The sequence below is a fragment of the Lupinus angustifolius genome, chromosome LG11 (genome assembly GCF_001865875.1).
Source record: "Lupinus angustifolius cultivar Tanjil chromosome LG11, LupAngTanjil_v1.0, whole genome shotgun sequence".
Classification (NCBI taxonomy): Eukaryota; Viridiplantae; Streptophyta; class Magnoliopsida; order Fabales; family Fabaceae; genus Lupinus; species Lupinus angustifolius.
Window position 1 is genome coordinate 3,492,083 of NC_032019.1, and position 24,353 is coordinate 3,516,435.

A 24,353-nucleotide genomic window follows, 5' to 3' on the forward strand; every position below is an offset into this window, starting at 1 on the left:
TTAGTTACTACATGTCACTCTTATGAATATTACAAAATATAAGAGATAAATATTACAAAATAAGATCACTTCTTACGGAATATGGAGAAATCTATTTATCTCAAAAGTAAGTTTAAAAAACTTACTCCAAATCTTAACAATCAATTGTAATTAGTTAATAGATCTAAACCATTAAATTTCTCTAATTATAATATGTGGATTAAATTTAGAGAATAACCTTACCACTGTTCTATGTGTCCATTAAGTAAATATGCTAGCATAACCTTACTTCTTCCAAATATAAGAGAATTAACTTAATGGACTTTAATATATGAGATGAATATTTTATACGAATTGCACGGTAGAATAAAACATACTTAGACAATACAAAAAATCGAAAAAGACCGTACCGCAACGGCACTGGCACATGCTATAAATGCAGCATCATGGCGCCAAACTTCATTTGAAGCACAATTCACTTGCAGCAGAGCGAGACCAGTGTGGGGAGAAGAGAAACTTCCATCTCAGTTTTCTAGGGTTCATTTCGTTTTCGTTTTCCATCTGCGCAATGCAGAAGCTATCGTTTCCAATCTCCAAAAGCCTCGACCAGTTCAAATCGCGCTACGGTTCAGCATCGGGAACTGCGAAGCCGTTGTTGCTCTCCTCGCGTCCTCCTTCATCAGATTCCATTTCATCGGGAAGTTTCGCGAATCTCAAACTCACCGCAGGTTTGATCGAAATTTCGCTTTAATTTCCTTTTTTTTCTAGTTTATTTTTAATATTCATTGAAACGAAGGCTCTGTTTGAAAATCTCCATCGTAATGTTTCCACGCGCCGTTGATTTATTACCGTGCAGAGAAACTGGTGAAAGAGCAAGCTTCGGTGAAGACCGATCTTGAAATTGCGGTATGATCTGATTTTCGTTTATGATTTTGAGCGTGTTGTAACTAGAGTAACGCGCGAATGTTGATATGTTTAGTTCACAGGGCTTCGTTTTGCTGTTATATAGAGACATTGTTAATTTCTTAACGTTTCTGCGCAGAATGTTAAGCTTAAGAAATCGACGGAGCATATTCATGCCTTAGAAGAAAAACTACAGAATGCGTTTAATGAAAACGCGAAGCTAAAGGTGAAGCAGAAGGAAGATGAGAAACTCTGGAAAGGATTGGAGTCTAAGTTCTCATCAACTAAGACTTTGTGTGATCAACTCACTGAGACTTTACAGCAACTGGCTGGTGTAGTTCAGAATGGTAGTATTTTTATTATTCAATTTCATAGTGTTTTCTATTTTTGTCTTCCATTTTCACCTTTTCCCCCTCTTCCTGGTATAGCTGAGAAAGATAAGGAAGCGTTGGAAAATAAACTGTCAGCAAGTTCGGAAGCTCTTGATAGCTTGAATAAACAGATGGGTGATTTGTCTTTGAAGGCAGAGTCTGCAGAGGAAACAATTAGAACTCGTAAGTTCCATCTTGTTATTTATCTCTGATTATAAATCTGGTTTGAAATGTATGTTAGTTTGATGAATTATATATATGAAGTGACATTTATATGTGTAATATGCTCTTTTCCTTGTTACAGGTGATAATGAGCTAAAGGAGCTCAAATTTGTGTCAGATGAAAGGGAAAAGTTGCACAGAGATGATCAGAGCAGAGCTGCCAATGTTATACAAGAGAAGGGTGAGACTGAGAATGAAGTTATAAATGAAATTTGCTGAGAATTTATGTGGCATGTGTATGTTGAATGTTTATCACAAGGAACGTAGGAACAGTGATATTGTTAAACAATTTTGGATTAGGATGGATGATCAGAAAGGAATACATTTGCTCGACTAGGGTCATAAGTTCAGCAAAAGTATATGTCGAGAATTAAGTTATAAATTAATTTTCTTAGAATTTATATGACATGTGTATGTTGAGTGTTTATCACAAGGAATGTAGGAACAGTGATATTGTTAAACAATTTTGAATTAGGATGGATGATCAGAAGGGATGGATGTGTTTTGCACATACTGTTAGGAGGGGATGTGATTAGCCACCAATCAGGACCCAATAATTATTGTTATTGATGGTAGAGAGGGAATGGCCAGAACCGGTCAACCTTTATCTGTGGTGGCTACTGCAATTAATCTAGGAATTCTCTGGAAAACGATGCTGCAATGGTCTGCACAAAATCAGACCATCATCAAAGATCTCTCGACTTGCTCTCCACGAGATTCGACTTTCTAATTTGTAACCTATTTGATCAATCATCAAAATTGGAGGTAGAAAGGGAAAATAAAGGATGAGTTAAGGAGATCCACCTCCTTTGAGGTTATTAGCATTTTTTTTCCTTTTAATTTTTGAAGGAAGCTAGGGCAGGCCAAGGTTCCAAGGTGGATAGTAATGCTTGATACCATGTTGAAAGACATGAGTTATAGGAAGAGTGAGAATGGTAAAATAGAATATATCTGTGACAGAGTGTACAATATTTCATGAAAATCTTTGAGTGTTGTATGCATAAGTTACCCTATGGCCTACACTCTGTTTACACTAAAGCAGTAATGCCATGACTATGTAAAGACATATGTCTTCTTTACTTTAGGTGTGCAGCGTCTACAATTAACTAGTTACTTGAGCACAAGGATTTCCTGTTTACTTAATACTATATTAGAGTAAAAAAGTCATATATATACTCTTTATGTTAGGTGCACTACAATTAACTAGTTACTTAAGCATAAGGGTTTCTTGATTACTTAATATAATAATATAATTTTTGACTGAAGTAACTGGTGTTTCAATTTGATTGTGACACTATTAAAATAACAATGTTTTCATTTGTTATGGAAATTGTTTCCTTAGAGATTCTAGACATATAATAAATGTCACAGCCTAAGAAGACACTGAATAGCTTTCTTCTGATATCTCAGCCATTGATACCAGAACCATACAAGCATCTGATCGGATATCCAGTAACCTCAACTTGCTATATTTTGAATTGTTTGTTTGCAGATACTATGATAAAGAATCTAGAAGAAATGCTAACAGCTGGTAGATTGGCTACAGAGAATTTGAACTTAAACTTGGGAGAGGTTCACCATCAATTAAAAGTCAAAGAGGGTGAAATTATGCGTCACATAACCAATCAAGAGAAATTGGAGATAGAAAAGAATGATCTTCAACTGTGTAATGCAGAACTTACTGAAAAACATGACATGTCACTTCAAGAAATCAAAGACCTTGAAGGACTACTTCAGGCCTTGGCTGCACATTTGGTAAATTTAGACAAAGAAAGCCTGAACCTTTTGAGTAAGTTTGATGAAATGGCCTCTCTCCATGCTTCTTGCTTCAAGTTGGTTCAGCAGGAGAAAGATGCCTTGTCCAAGCATGCTCAAAACCAATATGGCGAGCTTAATAATAAATTCTTGAGCTTGACATCAGAAAAGGGTGCAATTCAAATGACAAATGATGAGCTAAGCAATAGAGTGACTGAACTTGAGAAAGTCCTAGAGTCTACTGTTGCAAAGCATACAGATGAATGTCGATTAGCTTGTGAGAGAATTCGGAATTTGGAGTCTGAAGCTGAAACTTTAATCTCAAAAAAGGCAGAAGCAGAGATTTTAATTTCCAAATTAGAGGAGAAAGCCGGGATTCTGTTAGAGAGTTCTATAACATCAGAGAACCAAAACGTATAGTAGTTAATCTGTTTTAGTCAATTACCTACAAACCTACACTGTCATATTCCTAATCCAGATATCTAATGGTTTGCAGCAAGGTTTATTGCTGAAAGTTTCAGCATTAGAAACTGAAGGCAAGGAAAATACAGAAAAACTGCAGGCTGAAATATTGAATAAATCAGAGGAAATAGATACATTTCGAAATGAGATTATCAAACTAGAGCAGCATGCAGGTTCTCTTGATAAGGAAGTCAGTGAGCTTCGTAAGGTCTTAGAGGAAAAAGACCAACATATTTTGCAGTACAGAGAACATGAAAAAAAGCTGGAAGATCAGATCATGGAGGTTTCAGAGCAAACATATACTGCATATTGCATGTTCCTAACTGATTTTTTAGTATTATTTACGTTGTTGTATGGCTTTGCAGAATAAGTCATTGTTGACTGCTGCAGAAAATAAAATATCCGAAGGTAGCAAGCAATATGATCTAATGGTAGAGACTAAGCAGTTGGAAATATCTAGGCATTTGAAAGAAATATCTCAGAGAAATGATCAGGTGTTAAATATAACTGGGTACCTAGTGAATGTTCTTGATGTGTTGTACAATAGCTTCTCATTAACTTTTCTAGTGTTTGACCAGGCTATAAATGACATTAGGAGGAAGTATGAGGTTGAGAAGATGGAAATTGTCAACATAGAAAAAGAAAAGGTTTGATATTTGCCCTTGTCACACAATTTCCAGAAAAAATTTCTGACCTATTTGAACCTTCAGGCTGACAAGGCTATCGCAGAAATTGAGGGCGGGTGTGACCAAAAACTTGCAGAATGCAAAGAACAATCAAGGCAGCAGTTGATGCGCATTCAGGAGGAACATACTGCGTTGGTATGCATTATAAAGTACATTAACCTAAAATTATTGACTACTAAAATACTTTGTGATATCTTGTATTACATTGGAGTACACTGTCTGTAGTAGTATTTTTAATTACTTTATAGGCTATTTTATTCAAATGACCATGCCTTTAAATATTCAGTTACCTTGAGATTAGCAATTATTCTATTCAGCCAATACAAGAAGTTTATCTTAAGCTGAAATAGTTCTATGATCTTTTCTGGGTGGGTATTCACTTTTGCGAATGTTATGATATCATTACTTTTCTTTTGTGAAATTTACTAAAAACATGTTGAAAAACTTCCAGCTACCAAGTCATCTGATTTCCTGCTCAATTACAGGTTACTCAAATACGGCAGGAGCATGACAAGAAGCAACTAAGTCTGATAGCTGAACACAGTGAACAGCTAAGGCGTACCCAACTTCAAGCTGAAAATGAACTGAGAGAGGTGTAACACAGACACACATTTAGGTCAAAGTTATGACTGGTATATGAAATTACTTGACATGCTGATACCTTGATTATATGTAGAAAACAACATTTTTGAGGAGTGAGCATGAAGCTCAGATTAAAGCATTGAGAACTGAACTTGAAGATGAGTGTCAGAAGCTGGAAGAGGAGTTGAATCTCCAGAAATCCAAAGTATGGAATACCTGATGTAATTAATTAATTTCATCAAATAACATACATTGTTTTTGGAATATATTGCAGGAAGACAGGCAAAGGGCTCTGTTGCAGTTGCAGTGGAGAGTGATGAGTGACAAGCCAAAAGAGGACCAAGAAGTGAATTCAAAACAGGTTGACTTATATTACCAATCTCTTTTTTGTGTATGTTTTGAATCTCATATGTCAGATCAGTTAACTTGCATGTTCAGACGGACATATAGTGTGTTTGTCAGATGTTTGTTATATTATATGATATGCATTGCTTCTTTTCCAACGTGAAACTACTAGTGAAGCTTACTTGAAGGTTCAAACTATTCATGCACTTTTTATAGTTTCCATGTTAATAGATTTTCATATTAATTGCTGTATATTTGGGCAACTTAATTGTATGTCTTGACGGATCCTTAGAGAAACAATTGTAGTAATTTTGTATTATATTGACGTTAGGACATCTTACATTTAGCACTGAATGCTGTCTCAGCTCAGAATCATGTCAAGAGTAGTAGGAATACTAGAGTCATCTTTTGGTTAGTCACGGTTGGGAAATGAGAAGGCATTGCTTGTGTAATATTGAAACCTACAAGTACTTTTTTATTGTCTCTTATCTACTATGAACTTAAATGCATCCTGTGGCATGAAAATGATTGAAGCACAAGGATCCAGTGGTCCATATATGTACTTTCTTCATGACAATATTGTCACTTATAAAACGGGCATAATATGCTTACTGATACTGTGATAGCATATATTTGTTTAGGACTATTTACTAGCACACTATAATATATCAGGTAAGTTGCATAAAAATCAGATCTCCAAAGGCTTAATGTTGGAGTAGAAATATAGATATTGCTGTTGTTTTTATTTTAGTTTCTTAAAGATAATAGATATTGGTTTGATTCTAATTGTGTAATACAGTTGCTATGCTGTGGTATGGTAAGTGTAATCATGGGTGTTTCAAGATCCTATGTTCAAGATGAATGTTATAGGAAATAACGACACTGACTACTTAGAGGTATCATAGGGTTGTATGGTTGTTGTTGCTATTATTATTGTTGTTGTTTTTGTTATTTCATATGCTTAAATATTCTTCTGAAAATATAGGTTATAGGTGATTTTGAGATCTTAGAAATTTCATTGATGGCCAATGTGCTGAACATATGAATATGATAACAATCTTGGAGATAGGTGTTAGAATACACTAGCCAGAGTTCAGTTTGGGCAGATTTAATTAACCTTTATAATGAATTTTAATTGAATTAAAAAAAAAGTAGCATAATGCAATTTCTCACGTGGCAGGAATACTCCAATAAGAGGAGTGCCATTGGTAGCAAAAGAAGTCACCAGCATGTCCTAGTAAGATTGGAAATCGAAAGAAGGAAATATTACTTTCTCCTTCCTGTAACATGTTGATATTATGTTCTCACCAAGTTACCTTGTTGGTTTTGTCTTACCCTCCTCCCCATAGGACTCTCCTTACTATGAAGCAACACAAACACCAGTGCCGAAGTTGTTGAAGAAAGTGGAGAATGCAAAGGCAGGAAGTGCAATGAGCATCCCTAAGCATCATAAAAAGGTGACCTCTCTATGAACTTTAAGCCAAGAAAAGGCACCTTGCATCAGTTATATAGCAAATTATAAATATTTTAGGGCTTTTAACTGGTGGCCTTAAAGGACAATAGAAGTTAAAAAAATCTTATGATATTTGGCAATTGCCTTACCTCCTTAAGTCAATGGGCAGGTAACTCGCCATGAATATGAGGTTGAGACTTCTAATGGAAGAACAGTCACAAAGAAAAGGAGAAGTACTGTCATGTATGAGGCATGTATCTGTTTCTCTGTAAAATGCACTTAACCGTATAGATGTATACATGAACTGCATTGTCACATCACATGGCTTGGCTTCCAAGTGCACACTACTTACACGCATGTGAATATTCAACTTATTTTCTGTATCAGGACCCAAGAAAACATAAGATAAATACACCAAAAGCAAATACCCCTGCAAGTGTTGTCAAGGTAACCAACTCAACTGAAATGGTGCTTTTATCCCTACATGTATATCTTATTCAAGATCATAGCTTTCAAATTCATGGTGCAGAGCTCTCATGTATTTGGGTGAATTATTACAGAAAAACCATATATTTTCTCAAACATCAACATTTTCATCTTCATTATTACATAATGCTGAAACTACCATAAAAGACAATGGCTATGAGCTAATAAGATCATGCTAGTTTAGAGGTTTATTTTAATTTAATCCAGTTACATTTTAATTTTTCCTTGTTGGGTATCTTGTGTGTCAAATATTTATCCTTTCTGAGGACAAGCAAGATTAGTAACAAGTTCTATAAGAATCTTGTGTTTTCAAATTCTTTTAGGTCCAATTATTTTGTGCAACATTGATTTGAGTTATTTGATATCATGTTATTGATATGGTATAATTAAAATAAAAAATAAACCAAATCTGATGGATATTAATCCTTTTTTTAATTGCATATGCAACATGGTGTCCTGTAATACTGTAGTAACACTCAATCTGTGTGTATGTATATATATATTTACATATAATTGACGCAGAGCATGAAGGGTGGAGGCCATCCACGTCCTTCAAATATTGGTGATTTATTTTCAGAAGGTTCTCTGAATCCATATGCTGATGATCCGTATGCATTTGATTAGAGGTATTTACAATCAATAACTCTAATCCTGAATTTTATTTCCTTAGAAATATGATGCTTCCTCTCACTAACAAACATACAGAAGCCCTTTAACAATGTATTAATTTTGTCACAATGAAGACTTTTCATCATAAACTTAAATCTAGTCGGACTACACACAATTGTATATAATAAAAAAAGGATGGTTGGTGCACGAGGCCTCATTGTCATTGTTCATCTATCTCAGTGCCATCTTAATACATTTTAAGAGATTGTTTTATCAATAGTACTATATGCTTTACCCTAATTCTGGTCCATTTCTGCCACTTGTTTTAGTTGCATTATGTGCAAATCACAGGCTCGTCAAATATTCAGATGTGGAACACTAGCTAATGCCCTAATAGTTAACTAAAGGCCTTTTTATAGTCGATAGCTTCTTGAGTCATTGTCCCTCCTTTCCTTGATGTTGCTTTATAATTTTCCATTGGCATGAATTGATCTTTTATCGAATACCATTGTGATGTGTAAAATATAAATGACCATAAAGTTCTAATGGTCTTCAAAAATAAGGTTCCACCTCCTATGACAATAAGAGAGAAATTGAGTTTTATCTCTAGTACCATGTTAAGGTTCATCCTAAAACCAATTGATAATGAGAGGAGTAGTCCAACAAGTATTTAAATCATCCCCGAGACAATGAGGTAGACAATGTGAAACTTACTTCTTTATAGATCTCTTGACTTCCCTGTTAATAATATTTATAATGATAAAAGCGTGTTCTCCTGCTGTGAAAGATGATTTGTTTTTATTAGAAGACAGGATAATCCTTGTGGCTCTAATAGGCTAATGTCTAAATTGTATAGCATCAGAGTTGGATTTATTCTATCTTGCGACCTAGTAATTGGTCTGAGTACAACAAGTTTTGATCATGTGCTCGTCTTAGAAATTATAGGCTTGTAAAAACCTTAACTTGTCCATTATTCCATGAGATTGGAGAGGAATTAGAGGAAGCATGAGTGAATTAGATTATTTGTTTATACCTTACTCCAGAATCACTAGCACAACTATCATGGAGTTTGTAGGTTTATGGATTTGACCTCCTTTCTTTGGCATATAAACTATTGGAAACTTTCTTTAATTTTTCAAATTTGAGATTTGAATAGAAGCTCTATTTCTAATCTGTAACATTTTATATCCCCCACTCATTCGTTCTATCTCGTTGACATTAAGTGCATGTTTGTGTGTTTTGACTCTGAAAATGCATTGGAGATTGAAAGCATGAAGCTGGAAGATATTTGATTTTTGTTAGCTGACAACTAAATACAATGCAGTTTGTCTACATGATGGATTTGGCTAGGATGGTAGTCCCCTTGGAATTGTTAATACCTAGTAGCACAGCTGTTTGCTGGTATGTAGTTCACAATCTGCTACAACTGAATGAACTTGTAGATGGTTTTGTAAATAAAATGTCTCATTAAGAAATTTTTCAGTAGTCTGGAACATGACTGTAAAGTGTAAACTGTATTGATTTTTGTATGTAAATGTAAATTCAAAATGGATCGCCTTATCATTTGCCTAAGCTATGATGTAGGAACGAAATATCAAACTACTGCTTTTTTAAAACATTTTCATTTAACAAATAATACTTTGCATGAGTCGAAGTGCAATAATGTTGTGCAAATTGAGCTTCTGTATTCGATTTTAGAATTACTCCCACATTACTTTCAACACTCGATAAAATATAACTTTCACCACTCAATAAATTGCTTATGTCAAATTGATAGACATCACTATTTTTAAGGAGCACATATACTGTCCCATTTAGTGTGTTACTCAATATACCATTACTTATGATTAGTTAAAAAAAAATATATAAATTAAAATTTTAATAATTAAGTATTTTTTTGATTAATCATAAACAGTATCATATGCTGTGATACAGGTGTCCTCTCCTATTTTTATGGAGGTTGTCACCAAGAATATGGTTATGACCACTGAATAATATATCTATCACCACTTAAAAGAAAAGATTGCTACAACATAAAGAAAAAACTACTAAAGATAAAACTTTTGTCCCTAAAAAATAAGATCATCACCTAAGGGCACAGCTGGTGATATTTTCTTTTGTACTATCGAGAATATTTCTCTTACGTTTTGGTTAAAAATTAATCTATTTTAGAGTGTGTAACTTTATTTTTTAATAAGTATCACTAACAGGAATCGAACTCATAAACATTTTAAAATCTAGCAAAACAATACATTTCTAGATCAACCCCTTATTCATATTTGGATGACTTTAGTAAACTACCAAATAGCTCTTAGGTCTTAATTTTATCAAGGCCTTTTATTTATTGAAGTTTGCCTAACAAAAGTTCAGTGCGTCAAAATTGTGTATGAGAACTAGGAAAATGTGCAAATGGACGTTGGCTGAAGTAAGATAAAAAGTAATGAGAAATTATTATATGATTTAGGATGAATGGTTTAAACCAAATCTTATTACTATATGATTTAGGATTAGTGATCTCAATTAGATATTCGTTACGGATGATGCATTGTGATTTTAAATTATACGAATTTATTCTAAATAGATGATGAAAATATAACTAAAACCATTATATTAGACTGTAATAATTTGTACCAAAAATGACTGTAATAATTTGTCTTATATATGTTACTTGTACGAAGCAAGAGTAGAAAAAAATATATGTAATAATTTTGTTACATTGTCACTACATTATTCATATTTAATAATTATTAACTTTTTAAATATAACTAGTATAAATAAATGATGTATGGTAGATTGAATACATATAATTGCAACTGCATAGATATTATATACTAACAAGAATTGGAAGTGTTTTTTTATTCTTATCATAAAAGAAGTAAACATTTTCAGGTTGATGTATTTTGAACTAATTCTCATTCATAATTAGGTACTCCTTACCTGAAGTTAACGTTTCATAATTCATATAGCCAGGTAGAAGGAGATTTTTTTAATGCGAGGGCAATGCTAATTGTCTTAAATTAATTATAACAACTATTATATAAATCATTTAATTGTTTAATATATATGACGGTGTTTCTGATCAAATTGGATTAGTCTTTACTTCAGCCTTGAGCAAAAATAGATGACTTTCAAATTAACGACTCGTAGTTGGAAATATGCACGGGCTTTTGGTCATTAACAAATCAATATCTGGCAAAACATTTGGAAATTGCACAATAATCTTCATAGAAAAAGAAAACCACAATAAATCAATTCAACAAAGGCCAATCAATTTTCGTTGGCAACTAATAACGGTAGACTCTAATTGGAATTCAATAGGTGGAGTAGAACCTTTCACACGTACCAAAAGCTTTGACGAAAAGCACGAAGAAGAAGGTCCAAATAGACAAGAGCAACAGGAGCTGAACAAATAGCTCCGGTAAGGCACAAAGCTTGATCTTGTTTATCTTCGAACGCTCTTTCAGCAATTGGATCTTGAGTTCATGGAATTTTTTGTTTTGCATCTCCTGAAACAAGAGCGAGAGATTCAGAGAAACATAAAAAGAGAGTGAGGAGGGTTTAGAGAAGGACCTCGTTGGTGGTTCTTTGAAGTGAATTCAAGCGGCAAAGAAGCAACGCGGCTTTTGCACAGCGATACATTGCGATTTGCGATTTCGAAGCTCTATCTTCGTTTTCCATTTCTCTCTCTCCGGTCTAGCTTGCAAGCGCAACGAAATTATGCTGTTTTTGAATGCCAAAATTTAGCGGGGATTTTAAGTATCTGCCACGTGGCGCGCAAACGGAGTTAATAACGAATTTTTTACATAATTTCAAATACTTTAAAAAAATAAAGAAAAATGTTGAGAACGGCACACTTTAAATTCAAAATTCCTGTACCAAGTGTTAAGAACTCTGTTTGCAACATTCATCAAAGTTCTGAACTTGTTGACTTACTGAAATAAACGAAGTTAATTATATGGGATGAAGCTCCGATGACACATAAGTTTTGCTTTGAGGCACTTGATAGAAGTCTAGCAGATATAATGGGCACAACAACAAATGACTCAATTTTATTCAGAGGAAAGGTTGTAGTTTTTGGAGGTGATTTTAGACAAATCTTGCCGGTGATTCCAAGAGGGTGTCGTTCAGATATTGTACATGCAACAATTAACTCATCATATCTTTGGCATCAATGTAAAATTTTGAATCTTATAAAGAACATGCGTTTACAAAATAACGACAATGCAACAGAGATTAAGGAATTCTCAGAATGGATACTAAAGGTTGGGGATGGAAAATTATCAGAGCCTAACGATGGCTGTGTTGAAGTTGATATTCTAGAGGAACTTTTGATTCTTGATTTTGATAACCCAATTGATGCAATAGTGTCCAGCACTTATCCGAACTTACATCTTCACTACAAGGATGGACAATTTCTGCAATCTAGAGCAATACTTGCATCAACAATTGAGATTGTTGACCAAATCAATGAATATGTTCTAAACATAATTCCAGGTAAATTTATTTTATTTCTCTTCAATTTTTTGCTTTCGCCTATATAATATATTTATAGACTTATACTAATAAATTTTCTAATGTATAACTATAGGCGAGGAAAAGGAACACTTAAGTTCAGATTCAGTTGATATGTCTGATGCTAATGATATTGAAGCAGTCAACATACTAACTCCAGAATTTCTAAACTCACTTTCAACATTTGGTCTCCCTAATCATAAAATTAAGTTAAAAATTGGAACTCCAATCATGTTATTGAGGAATATAGACCAGTCAGAAGGATTATGTAATGGTACAAGAATGGTAGTCACTAAAATGGCAAAGCATGTGCTTGAAGCAAAAATCATGTCAGGTAAAAATGTTGGACATATCATATATATTCCTCACATGTCAATGTCACCATCCCAATGTCCATGGCCTTTCAAGCTTATCAGAAGACAATTCCCTATAGTTGTTTCATATGCTATGACAATCAATAAATCTCAAGGTCAATCATTAGAGAGTGTAGGCTTATATCTACCTAGACCAGTATTTAGTCATGGTCAATTATATGTGGCTATCTCAAGAGTTAAAAGCAAGAAGGAATTGAAGATTTTAATTCATGATAAGGATGGTAAACCACTAAAGTCAACAACAAATGTGGTTTATAAAGAAGTCTTTCAAAATCTCTAACACGTATTCTACAACTTATCTTAAATTGTACTATATCAATTTTGTTTATAACTATTTATTATTTGTTTCATACAATAGGTTCTACGTCATGTTATTTGCCAACAACTCTACTACATCAAAAAGATACATAAACATCAAACTTCATCATGTAATCATTAGCAAATGTTTAATTAACAAATTACTTTATATTATTTAAATACATTCTACCTAAATATGTTTTCACCCGTGCGAATGTACGGGTATCCTACTAATACTTTAAAAAAATAAAGGTAAATGTAACTTTCAATCATACATATATTTATTTGATTATAATAAAATTACACTTTTGTTATTAAAAATAACAAGAGAGAATCTTTATTCAATTGTTTTTCTCATTATTTTGTTATTTAGAAAGTATAAGTGTGATAGTTCCTCCATTAATACTTTTTATAACGTTACTATTTGGAATCTCAGCCCCATGACTACCACTCACAAAAACATTTTATTTCATCTTCTGGCCCACCTAACCCTTCCCCTAATATCAATAAAATAATATGGTTTTGTAGATGAAAGTTAAAAAGGGATAGTGAGACAAACAATTAAATTAATTTGAGAGATTGAGATGAAAAAAGTAAATGAATAATTAAAATGGGAAACCCAAAAATATGTTTTTGTCTTTCTTGATCGACCTGTATTTTAATTGGCTTTCATAGCCTCATCTACCTTTGCAGCAACAACGCAAAATGTGTGACCCATTCCAACCCCAACGACCTTATTGAATTGAATACCATCACACTGGTCCCATCAAACTTAATGAACGTGTTTACTTGATAAAATGGACGAGTATTTACATATGTGCAAATACCAAAACTCGAAGATCTGTAACCTTTTATCAGCATTTGGGATATGCGCGCATATGGAATCAAGTAGAACAAAGCGGGATAGGACATTAAATAAGTAGGTTATCCTCTCAGTTGTTCCAATTATAGGCACTGAGACCTTGTAGATAGTCTAAGAAATTAAGAACTTAGAAAGTAGAATACACCTTGCCGCTTTGTTAAATACAAAACCATATAAACCTTCACTTAATATAAAACCATAGGAAAGTTGATTATTCAAATAATTTTTTACCCTTTCAACCTATCATTCATCATTTACATGTTAAGTACCATTAATATTTAGATAAAAGAAACAAAAGTAATACTAAGTAACGATGTGTCTAACACATATACAATTAAATCAACTTATAGATTTATCTGGAAAAGGATTACATTGGAGTAGATGATATCCAATTCTTCATTTGGAAATATGAGATGTCATTGAAGACCCTGACATTTGGAGAATTATGATGGATAAACTTCCGTATAAGTTAAATTTAACAAATTAGGGCGTGATTGTTAATGGCCCGATTTGAGGTGTAGCTGGTATAATGCTTAAGAAGAATAAGTGGATCATATATTTTTTCTTACCAATTATCTTACCTAGTGTGGTAAAGAATTGGGCATTCCCCAATTTGGAAAGACTCATTTACTTATAACTCTTTCTTAGTAGAAGGTAGAAATTTGAGCAATGCTTTGTTAGTTATATGGATGACTGGAATTTGGATTCCTTGAAGAGATACTGATTAACAATGTAATAATCGTGTAAATGTTTTTTACAGATAACAATGTATAAATATTAAAATGAAAGAAGTAATAGCACAAGAAAGACTCGAATTATCAAGCATTAATTAGCACTGCTGCACTATAAATTAATTTCAAAGAACGTGTAGGGAAAGCGTTAATTGCAGGCTTAGCAACCCACCTGTTTCAGGTTTCATGAACTGAAATTAACTTCACCTCAGACGAAGTACAAAATAAATGCAGTTGGCTTGGTAGTTCAAGCATCCAAAAGGAGTTTACAATTGTAGTGGTTATTTCATTTAAAGTGGTACACATGCAAGGATTAATTATTTATTGTCCTTCACTATCTACAACTTATGCAGCAAGAAACGTAAATGAGTATGAAGTCATCTAGTTAATGCAGCTATAACAGACGTAAGGTAATTAATGCAATTGCCATATTTCAGATCTTCATTTTCTGTCATTAATTACATTCTTTTCTCGACTTTGGGGTGGAGTGGGTGAGCATCGTAGTCATTGTAATCACATTAGCTAATTTAAGACGTAAGTGTTAGGATTTGGAGCCTAAAAAGTGGCTAGATCTGCAAACACAATGGGTCAAGAGAATAATCAGGAACCGTAATTAAACATTCGGTATATGAATCTTTCCACTTACAAAGTCTTCAAATTACTTACAAAGATAACCAATGTGAGATTTTTTCACCACATAATCACCTAGAAATTCCATTAGTTAGGATATGACCATAATTTCACTCTTAACATTATTTCATATAAAAATCTGGAAAGATGAAATAAGTTGAAAACAAAAGGTTATGTGTATAAATAAACAAAGAGATAAAATGAAATTATGGACTGGCTAATTGATATAATGGTTGAAAATGAGAACCGTAATATTTTCGAAATCTAAATGGAACAAATATCTTATATATTAGATTTTATTTCATATATTCTCTTGTATTAATGATAACTAAACAAATAATAATAATATTTTGTTGTTATTCATTTAACAAAAAGGGCTCTAGTTCTTCAATATTTATGCTGTTATTCATTTATTTAAATGTCTACAATAAATGCTTGAGTTAGCAGAAATAATTTTTAAATATTTTGTTGATAATTTTTTTTACGCAGGAGCTCCCATTCAGTGAAATGTCTGTCCTTATTTTGGCATGATGATATGCATTTAACTTTTGTTATTTTTGTGAGACATAGAGCAAAAAGAATGATATTTATACGAAGACGCTTCAATAAAATATCCATCATTCTATAAGGACAGAGGACGGAGAAAAGAAAAACAAGAAATTCATTTTTTTCCTTCTATATCTCATATTTACTCTTAATTACTTAAGCAATAGAATATTAATTTTGCAAATTCAATTAACAAACTAATTGATTTAACACATTAACCCGAACTAGTTTAAATGATTGGTGACCAATGACCCTGCTACATATCAATGTGGCCTGGTTAAAGGAAACTAGGTTCTTGGTATTGGAAAAGAAAATCAAAATACAAATATATAGAACATTATATTTTGTTACAAGTTCAAGAAACATGTTGTTGGTTCTTCTGAGAAATTTGTCTTGCATAACTTCAAATACAGAATTCTACTAACGTGATCACATCTACCAACATGCATAAACAGGATAATATAGAACACTTATCTTACATTTACACATAGATATATTCATATATGATTATGTTATAGTAGTACTAGGTTAGTTTCTTATCAGTTACCGCCAGGAACAGTCAAATTAATTACCACTACTACCCCTTGGTTTCAACTTATAGCTACAATAAAAAGAAACCAATATCATCTTCACGTACGGTCCAATTTAATTAGCACAAGAGGGGGCACCTTCTTCTGTTCAAGAACTTTGAAGGGTTGTGATCTGGTGGATGCATGAATTTGCAGTTAGGACATGAAGGAGATAACTTGCAAAGCATTACCAACATGTGGCACTTCATGCAAACTGTGGCAACCATCTCTTTGTTATCTCCCTCAGATATTGATAACCATGATGGAGAATCCATCTTGTACCCACTTGATTCAATTGATAAATCACGTTCTGCAGCAGAACTCCCAATAGAACAAAAATTGTTGTTCTTCTTCTTCTCTCTTATGTCACAACTGTCTTCTTTCTCCACCAGTGATTTATATGTCAAGTTTAGTTCAAGGTCCAAGCTCATTTGACCTTGAGATTGTGGTTCAGGTTCAGGTTCGGAGCATCTTTTTGAGTTTGGTATATTGCTATTAATCCTTGTAGTGTCACACAAGTGTATGTGCCCAGACTGCAAGTAAATTAAAGTTTAATTCATGAGAATCAAAAGATATAACTTATTATCACATGTTGAATATTTTTTTCTTGGAGAACAACAACATAAGCACATAAAGAATAACGTATATATTTTGTCCAAAGATACAAGTCATCGTAACTTGGACTTTCTAACAAGTTTGCTTGTATATAATTAGTACATAACTACACATACATACCTGAATGCTGAGGTATTGTTTCCAGTTATGTGAAGGTAATGGAGTCTCAAGGTGAAGTTCTATGCCAAATATGGATTTTCTTTTCTCTTCATTTGATTGATCCTTGAAAAAGTCTTCAGTAAATGGATCTTCCCACTTTCTCTTCTTTGATGAAGCTTCAAGTTCTGAAGGAACTTTCATTTTTGGGCTCTCGCTCAGTGCTTTGTATAAAGAAACCATAACTTGAATATTAAAAGAGTCTCACCCTCAAAGTTGTATGTATGTGCTTTTATGTCTCAGTGAGTAAGATGCCAAATAAGTTTGAGGTAGTTATATTTATATATAGTAGGTGGCACAGCATTGAAGGTGGAAGAGTCGAAATAGATTATAGAAGAGTGTTTTGTCACCTATGCATGACGTGGCTCCACTTTCACAACTGAGTAATACTGCTCATGTTTTTACTCTTCAGTCCCCGTATAATACAATACAAATAACCAACATTTTGTTCACTAATAGTTTTGTGAATGGTTTATTTTTGAATATGGTAGTTTAGTGATGAATGATATCGTTGGATCACTTGATTTAAAAATAAGAAGCAATTACTTAATTAAAAAGTAAAATAATGAGCTGATTGTTTCTGAACTTATGGATAACTAAGTAATTAGGTGGTTGAATAAGTTTATAGTTTTGCGATTTCTGACTGAAACATTATTTTTCGTGTGAAAACATGTGTGTACTTAGTTTTTATAACTACACATTGGCAGATGATAAGCTTGTGATGTGGTAGTTATGGCTACCACCAAATTCTTAAACAGTGAAGTTTTTTACATGTCTTTTTTTATAAGCTTTAGATGATAAGCTTTTTGATATATATGTATATATACATTAAAAAAACCGAATTCATTATTGAAATCACACATTTTTCACGATTAATTCAAATACACGCCTACTTGTAAATTGCCTTGTCCACTGTCCAGGATTCAAGGTGCCACTGTTCCATATATGTAGCACCATCGAAGCAAAACCACAATATATAATCTTAGTATGAATGAAGTTAATGTGGCTCTTCCATGACATGACATACCTATAAAGTCCAGGCCAAAAGGGCAAGTTTTGGTACGTATGAAAGTCGGTGAGTGGGGAAGGAAGAGATGCATGGCATAGATCATTAATGATGAACATAGATTTGATGTCTCGGATAATGTCTCATTATCATGCAGTTCTAAACCAATGATAATAAAACAAAAATAACAAATAATAATAATAAATTTAATTTTGTTAATTAACATAATATATTTTCATCAAACATATGAAACATGATCAATATATCTCTGTTCATTAATGTTGGGGTATACAGTTGAAGGGAAGGTCTTGAATGCCAATGGTTATTTAATGTACATAATAACTCCAACTTCCAAAGTTAGGTCATTCAAAAAACTAAAAACTTTAAAGCCTCCTAACACCTTCTTCAGCCATTAAAACGAACCAAACTACTTCCATGGATGATGACCTATGGTATTTAACACTGGAGAAGTAAAAGACGCTCAGTACCTTCAGTTATTAAATAAACCAAGTCATGTGGGGTGATGTTATTTACACTCCAATTTTTCTATATACATTCCTTATTAATTAATCATTCATGTTTTGTATAATATTTTGAAGGATTAATGAGAAGTGTAGATAAATAACTTGGAGTCCTAGTGTCACACAGAAATACCAGACAATGACAATATTGCCACAACAACCTTCCTACAACCATTTTCATACCTATTTACTTTTTTATTATTGAATAAAATAGGTTTTCTTTAATGTATAAAGATGAACCATATTGTATATTTCCTCTCCTAGTCCTGGATGAACTTAAAGATGAAGTTGTTTGACATATTAATTAAAATAATTTACTAAAAGTGCTATAATTCTATTTGAAGTTTATCTTTCATATTTTTAATGCAAAATTACTTATTAAAATATGGTAATCAAATTTATTTAAAAATTCATTTTCTATGGAAAATAAAGCTAATTCATTTCATCTTTATTGAGACATTATTGATGTAGTTTTAGTTTTGAGAAGCCTTTTCCCACTGAAGGAGTGAAGGCCTGAAGGCTCACTAACCTGGATGGTTAACATTATTCTAGCTATAAGAATGTATTCATTTGCTAAATAATCAACTCTTACTAATTAACTAATTATGATTGTTGGTGTATTATTTTTCACTTATATGATTTCTTGACTTAATTCTCAAAATGAATGTCATCAATAATTAAAACACATACTTAAGATTTTATCAACAGGTGCCCTTCAGGTTTTATTTTTTGAAAAGGTTACACGGAATTAATATTTTTTAAAACACTAATGTGTTAAATACTCCCCTCAAATTGAAAATATTGTTTTTGCTCTTTTGGATCTTAACAAGTGTCCTAATAAAAAATACATTAATTAATTCAAAATGTTAATAAAGAATTTAAATTCATACTATATGTCCATGTAAAAAATTTGGGAGAGACTACTTACACACTAAAGTCTAATGTGCAAGAATTTAGACCAAAATTTAATATAGATTTATTAATTGAGTGAAAAGATCTCAATTACTCATCATATTCAATAATCTAGATCAATGTACATTGCCAAAAAAATGTATATTGGCAATAAAGTCACACTAAAAGAATTATAATATCAAGCAACCATAAATCATCTTATAAATGACTTCAAATAAAGTAAATAATAGATATTACCAAAGTGAAACCCTTTTTAATAACATGTAATTGCGATCTGTCTGAAAAACTTTATACCTCACATCACATATATATCAATTATATCCTTAATAATAAAGATGGAAATACAAATTATTTTAAAAAAAAAAAATAGTATATAGATTTTAACTAGTGTTTTTAGGACCCACAATAGATATAAAACCTATAAAATGGGAAAATTGTAAGGGAAGAAGGCCCTACCTACCGGGCCATTAGAGGCATCGAGAAAGAGATGGAATTCACAACTTTCCACAATGAGTGTGAACTCAATGTAATGGTATACACAATTTAAAACATAGTCATAGATAGTTTGAATATTTGAAAGATAAATCTGTTAACGAATCTTGTCCCATATATTGTTATGTATCACTAAAAATATATTACATTGATTAAAAAATTTAATCTTTGGTTATCTTATTGTTTTGGTTTAGTATCATTAACACCAGACAACATATGACATAGGAGATAATAGATTTTCGTTCTTGAATATTCAATCCCAAAGAGGCTCACCTGCCTTCATTAAAGCAACTTTGAATTCACTTAAATGCAAACTTCAACGCTACAAACTTGAAACAACGTCCTTTACTCCTTTCTTTCATGGTAATCCTTCAGCAAGTTTCCCTCTGTTAAATGGCCCCAACCCACCTCGCGTTTCCTTCATTTATGTTTTTCCAGTTTCATTCACTTCTCGCATGTTACAAACTGTCAGAATTTCAGGATCTACTTACCTCCCTTCACTTAAATCCACACTCCTTTGCACTCCTCCTATACCACCCCAACAGAAAATAAGTACCCACTATTTGAAAAGAGTTATTAATAGACTTAACCTAATTAAATGAAAATATGGATCTTCAACGAGAAGACAAGACATAAAGTGCATTTATAATTTGGGTTATGTTCATGATAAGTGAAGGAGAAGACAGGAAAACATTAAAGGAATGTTTAAAACATAAGTAAATAAAATATTACAATTTGTTTGTTCATGGAAGTCAACTTAGTTTTTGTTTTATTTCCAAATAGATTCTTTATGTACTTTTTTTAAATGCATCAAAAGTTTGATTTTATTCCATAATGTTACTTAACGTGATTAATATATTATTGTATGTTATACTAATAATTAACATTGTCAAGTATGAGGTTGACACATTAATTAACTTATGTAAGAAACTTAAACCGAAAATTTAAAATATTGGGAGATTGAAATCGTTTAAAAAATTAGGAAATTAAATAATAAGTTAACTTTCGAGAATAAAAAACGATTATGTCAGGAATAAATATAAGAGTCAGTGTTGAATGGGTTGGGCAGAGATAATTGTTTGGATCAAAATCCAATCCTAGCATGGCCTAACAATATCCTAGACAAATAATCATATATGTTACAATAGTATATAAATTTGAACATTAGTTAAATTGTTAAGTTAGAGGAATTTAAAATATATTAGGGTGACCTGAAGCATAATCTAACCTCATTCCAAAGCACAACATGCAAAGTGAGCTTCGAGCTCGGACAAATCTTTCTCAACCCTAAATAAACCTATAAAAGTACTAATTTTATGAGATAATTCTTTTATTAAAAATACTATATATATTGTGAGAAGTCCATTTCAAAAGATAGAGTGAAATATCAATATATAGTAGTCATCAAATTAGTTCTCTGAATAATATGCCCCTTGAAAGTTTAAAATAGTTGACACATTATCTTTAAGGGACTTATTTAGTGGTTATGTGGACCTTTTATATACTAAAATGGACTTATTTGGTGGTTATGTGGACCTTTTATAGACTAAAATTTACACTATATATGTATGATCATTTTCGTGATAATTTTTTTAATTAACTTGGTAAACACTGTATATTTGGATGAATTTTTGTGTGTATATATATATAGTGCATATATAAATCATACATCAAATCAAACGTTATAATTAAAATTTAGTTAATAGTAACATGGTTAATTAAAAAAGTCTTGTTCATTTAACTTTAAAATCTTTATTAACTTTAAAATCTTTACCGATCAAATAAAATTTAGTGATACATATCTTTTTTGGCGATTCATATTACTTGCTCTTATTTCTCATACTAATAATTGTTCTCACTTAAGTCAATTTCTATATATATAATATTTCAAGTAAGAATAATCATCATATTTAAATATTGTGAGAACACTTCCTATTACATTGGTGTTCTTCGCGGCTTGCAAAACCATATCATAATCAGTGGATGTCTATCTGGTTTGTTACCTTGCGGTCTCTATGGTTGGCTAGAAATAAGGTTATTTTTTATCACTATCCTTGCCAACTCCATGAGGTAATCTCTGCTATTCAACTCCATTTTTGGAATATCCTCTCTGCTCGTTTTTCTCCCTTTCCTTACTCGTTCATGGATTGGGTGTAGAGCCCCTCAAGTTGTTTGAATTGGTATGTATAATGTTGTTTGTGGATAGGAGTACCACTTATTCTCCTAACCACCTTTCTTTATTTTTAAATAATATATTGCTGATAAAAAAAAAATAAGTATGAATCTCATACTTAAATTGTTAAAATTTAAAGTTACTTAATAATTATATGACTATTTAAAAAATTCATGTGAATTTCTCTTCTAATATTCACCATCCAAATAATAATATCAAATAATTTATATTAATAAATATTTTCACTTCATTTACTTCCTATCTATCATTATTTTCTTAACTTCAACCTTGGATAAGAGGCTAAAAAAGTATTTGTATATTGGAGAATAAAATATTTAATACTTTAAGAGGTAGGAAGCTTAGTTTTCCAATGTTTTTATCATTTTTAATTCTTATCCCCAACCCTATGAGGTTAAGAAAACCCATATAAAACTAACTTTATAAAATACATTGAAAAGGGTTAATTCATCCCTATTTCGCTTCATCCTTTGAATTCTTCTCTTCTCTTCTCTTATCATTATTACACTTTTAATGGTCTATTTACACAGTATTTTGTTAATTATATTGAACTTTTAGTTTTCTCATTTACAAAATTGTAATTGTTTAATAAAAAATCATTAATATATATAGTAGACAACTTGACATGCATGCTTCTCAGTAAGTATAATGCATTAATTTTTCGATGGCGCAAATATAGTAAGCGAATAATGGTAACAGTGCGTACGGCCAGAAGAGCAGCCTCTTGTAATTAAAATTGGGAAGTGGAGGTAGGTTTCTATCGTTATATGCATACTAATAGCACTTTATATTACAACAAAATCAATATCACTATATTAATAGGAATAAGAGATGGTTCAGCCATCAATATATTAGCTCCATAAGAATAGTCTTCACTTATTTTGTTTTCAAACAGAGCAAGTTAGAGTATTGTCAAGCTCTCTACAATATTATACAGTATATGATTAGTATTTCAAAATAATATTAAAATGAGGAAGGTAAACCTATAATGCACTACAATTTTATAAAATGCATGTTCTTCCATAAGTATATGGACATATATATAATTGAATAACCTAACCCCTTTATTGTTTATGTTACGTATTTCCGCACGCTGAAGTCACTCATCATTGATCATAGAAGATGATTTTCAATTGTTGAAAAGGGACCCAAAATTAGAAATGGCGATTTGCATGTGTGACGTTGAATGTAGGACATGTTCGTTTGACTTTAAAGAATAGAATTAGGGAAACACGATTATGTATCTCCTGCGTGTTTCCGAATTTTTTCACACAAAACAGGACAAGGCAGAGAGTGTCATATGCCAGTGAAGAAGAAAGAAACAATGTCTATGTTAACGAAAATAGAAGGAGAAGAAGAAGAGTCAAGAGAGGAGTTGAAACTAACAATAACAACCAAACTAAAAATAGAAACTTCTTAACCAAACTAACTAACTATTGATTACATTCCAATACCCTTCCTTAATCAAGAGTTATCATTTTACAAGTACACAACCAAGTATATAGCCTCAATTTTTGAAATCTTTCTATCTTCAAGCCTTTGGTTAGCACATCTGCAACCTGTTCTTCTGTTGGACAGTGGACCAACTTCACCTTCCCCTTTTCAACTTGATCTCTTAAGAAATGGAACCTTGTTTCAATGTGTTTGCACCTTCCATGACTAACTGGATTCTTGGCTAAGTTAATTGCTGAATTGTTGTCTACCATTAGCTCAAATTTACTAAGCTCACCACACTGCAATTCTGCTATCAAAGATGTCAACCATAGACCTTGACAAGCTGCACTACAAGCTGCTATATACTCAGCTTCGCATGTGGAAAGAGCCACCACATCTTGCTTCTTGGAACTCCAAGACACAGGTGCACCAAATATGGAGAACACATAACCAGAGGTACTTTTTCTATCCTCCTTGTCTCCACACCAATCTGAATCTGAGTAGCCAACAAAACAAGATCCATTCATCTCTGCCTGATTTGAAAACAGAATTCCATAGTTCATAGTTCCTCTCAAGTATCTCATTATCCTTTTGGCTGCAATTAGGTGAGATTGCTTAGGATTAGCCATGTGTCTACTTATCACTCCAGCAG

General features: G+C 32.3%; 3 protein-coding genes across 7 annotated transcripts; 1 reads left to right on the forward strand and 2 right to left on the reverse strand.

Annotated features, from left to right (window-relative positions):
• LOC109359277 (synaptonemal complex protein 1-like) lies at positions 414–9,432 on the forward strand. 2 transcript variants are annotated; one of them, XM_019603885.1, is made up of 19 exons: positions 414–707; positions 836–885; positions 1,022–1,229; positions 1,311–1,436; positions 1,558–1,656; positions 2,968–3,644; positions 3,727–3,975; positions 4,058–4,186; positions 4,271–4,339; positions 4,403–4,513; positions 4,864–4,971; positions 5,055–5,165; positions 5,235–5,321; positions 6,486–6,542; positions 6,655–6,762; positions 6,928–7,008; positions 7,146–7,205; positions 7,767–7,870; positions 9,116–9,432. In XM_019603885.1, exons 1-18 carry the CDS (start codon positions 416–418, stop codon positions 7,866–7,868), a joined length of 2,724 nt encoding a protein of 907 aa, XP_019459430.1. In that variant the 5' UTR covers positions 414–415; the 3' UTR covers positions 7,869–7,870; positions 9,116–9,432. The 2 variants fall into 2 exon arrangements, with proteins under 2 accessions (XP_019459430.1, XP_019459431.1); XM_019603886.1 differs by having other exon boundaries at positions 9,178–9,432.
• LOC109360046 lies at positions 10,998–11,573 on the reverse strand. Its single transcript, XM_019604787.1, has 2 exons — positions 11,424–11,573; positions 10,998–11,359 (listed from the first exon to the last, which is right to left on the reverse strand). The coding sequence occupies exons 1-2, from the start codon at positions 11,529–11,531 to the stop codon at positions 11,165–11,167; spliced, it is 303 nt and encodes a 100-aa protein (XP_019460332.1). The 5' UTR covers positions 11,532–11,573; the 3' UTR covers positions 10,998–11,164.
• Positions 16,115–17,423, reverse strand: LOC109359365. Of its 4 annotated transcripts, none has more exons than XM_019604004.1 (4): positions 17,110–17,416; positions 16,671–16,907; positions 16,448–16,619; positions 16,115–16,352 (listed from the first exon to the last, which is right to left on the reverse strand). In XM_019604004.1, the coding sequence occupies exons 1-3, from the start codon at positions 17,326–17,328 to the stop codon at positions 16,455–16,457; spliced, it is 621 nt and encodes a 206-aa protein (XP_019459549.1). In that variant the 5' UTR covers positions 17,329–17,416; the 3' UTR covers positions 16,115–16,352; positions 16,448–16,454. The 4 variants fall into 4 exon arrangements, with proteins under 4 accessions (XP_019459549.1, XP_019459547.1, XP_019459546.1 ...); XM_019604002.1 differs by having other exon boundaries at positions 16,448–16,624; positions 16,676–16,907; positions 17,110–17,415; XM_019604001.1 differs by having other exon boundaries at positions 16,115–16,413; positions 16,451–16,907; positions 17,110–17,423.

Coding starts and splice junctions, on each gene's coding strand:
- LOC109359277 (XM_019603885.1), top strand. CDS start 416: ATGCAGCATCATGGCGCCAAACTTCATTTGAAGCACAATTCACTTGCA. Junction 3,976..4,057: donor TGGAAGATCAGATCATGGAG/GTTTCAGAGCAA, acceptor ATGGCTTTGCAG/AATAAGTCATTGTTGACTGC. Junction 4,972..5,054: donor CTGAAAATGAACTGAGAGAG/GTGTAACACAGA, acceptor GATTATATGTAG/AAAACAACATTTTTGAGGAG.
- LOC109360046 (XM_019604787.1), bottom strand. CDS start 11,531: ATGGAAAACGAAGATAGAGCTTCGAAATCGCAAATCGCAATGTATCGC. Junction 11,360..11,423: donor TTCAAAGAACCACCAACGAG/GTCCTTCTCTAA, acceptor CTCTTGTTTCAG/GAGATGCAAAACAAAAAATT.
- LOC109359365 (XM_019604001.1), bottom strand. CDS start 17,328: ATGGTTTCTTTATACAAAGCACTGAGCGAGAGCCCAAAAATGAAAGTT. Junction 16,908..17,109: donor AACAATACCTCAGCATTCAG/GTATGTATGTGT, acceptor ATTTACTTGCAG/TCTGGGCACATACACTTGTG.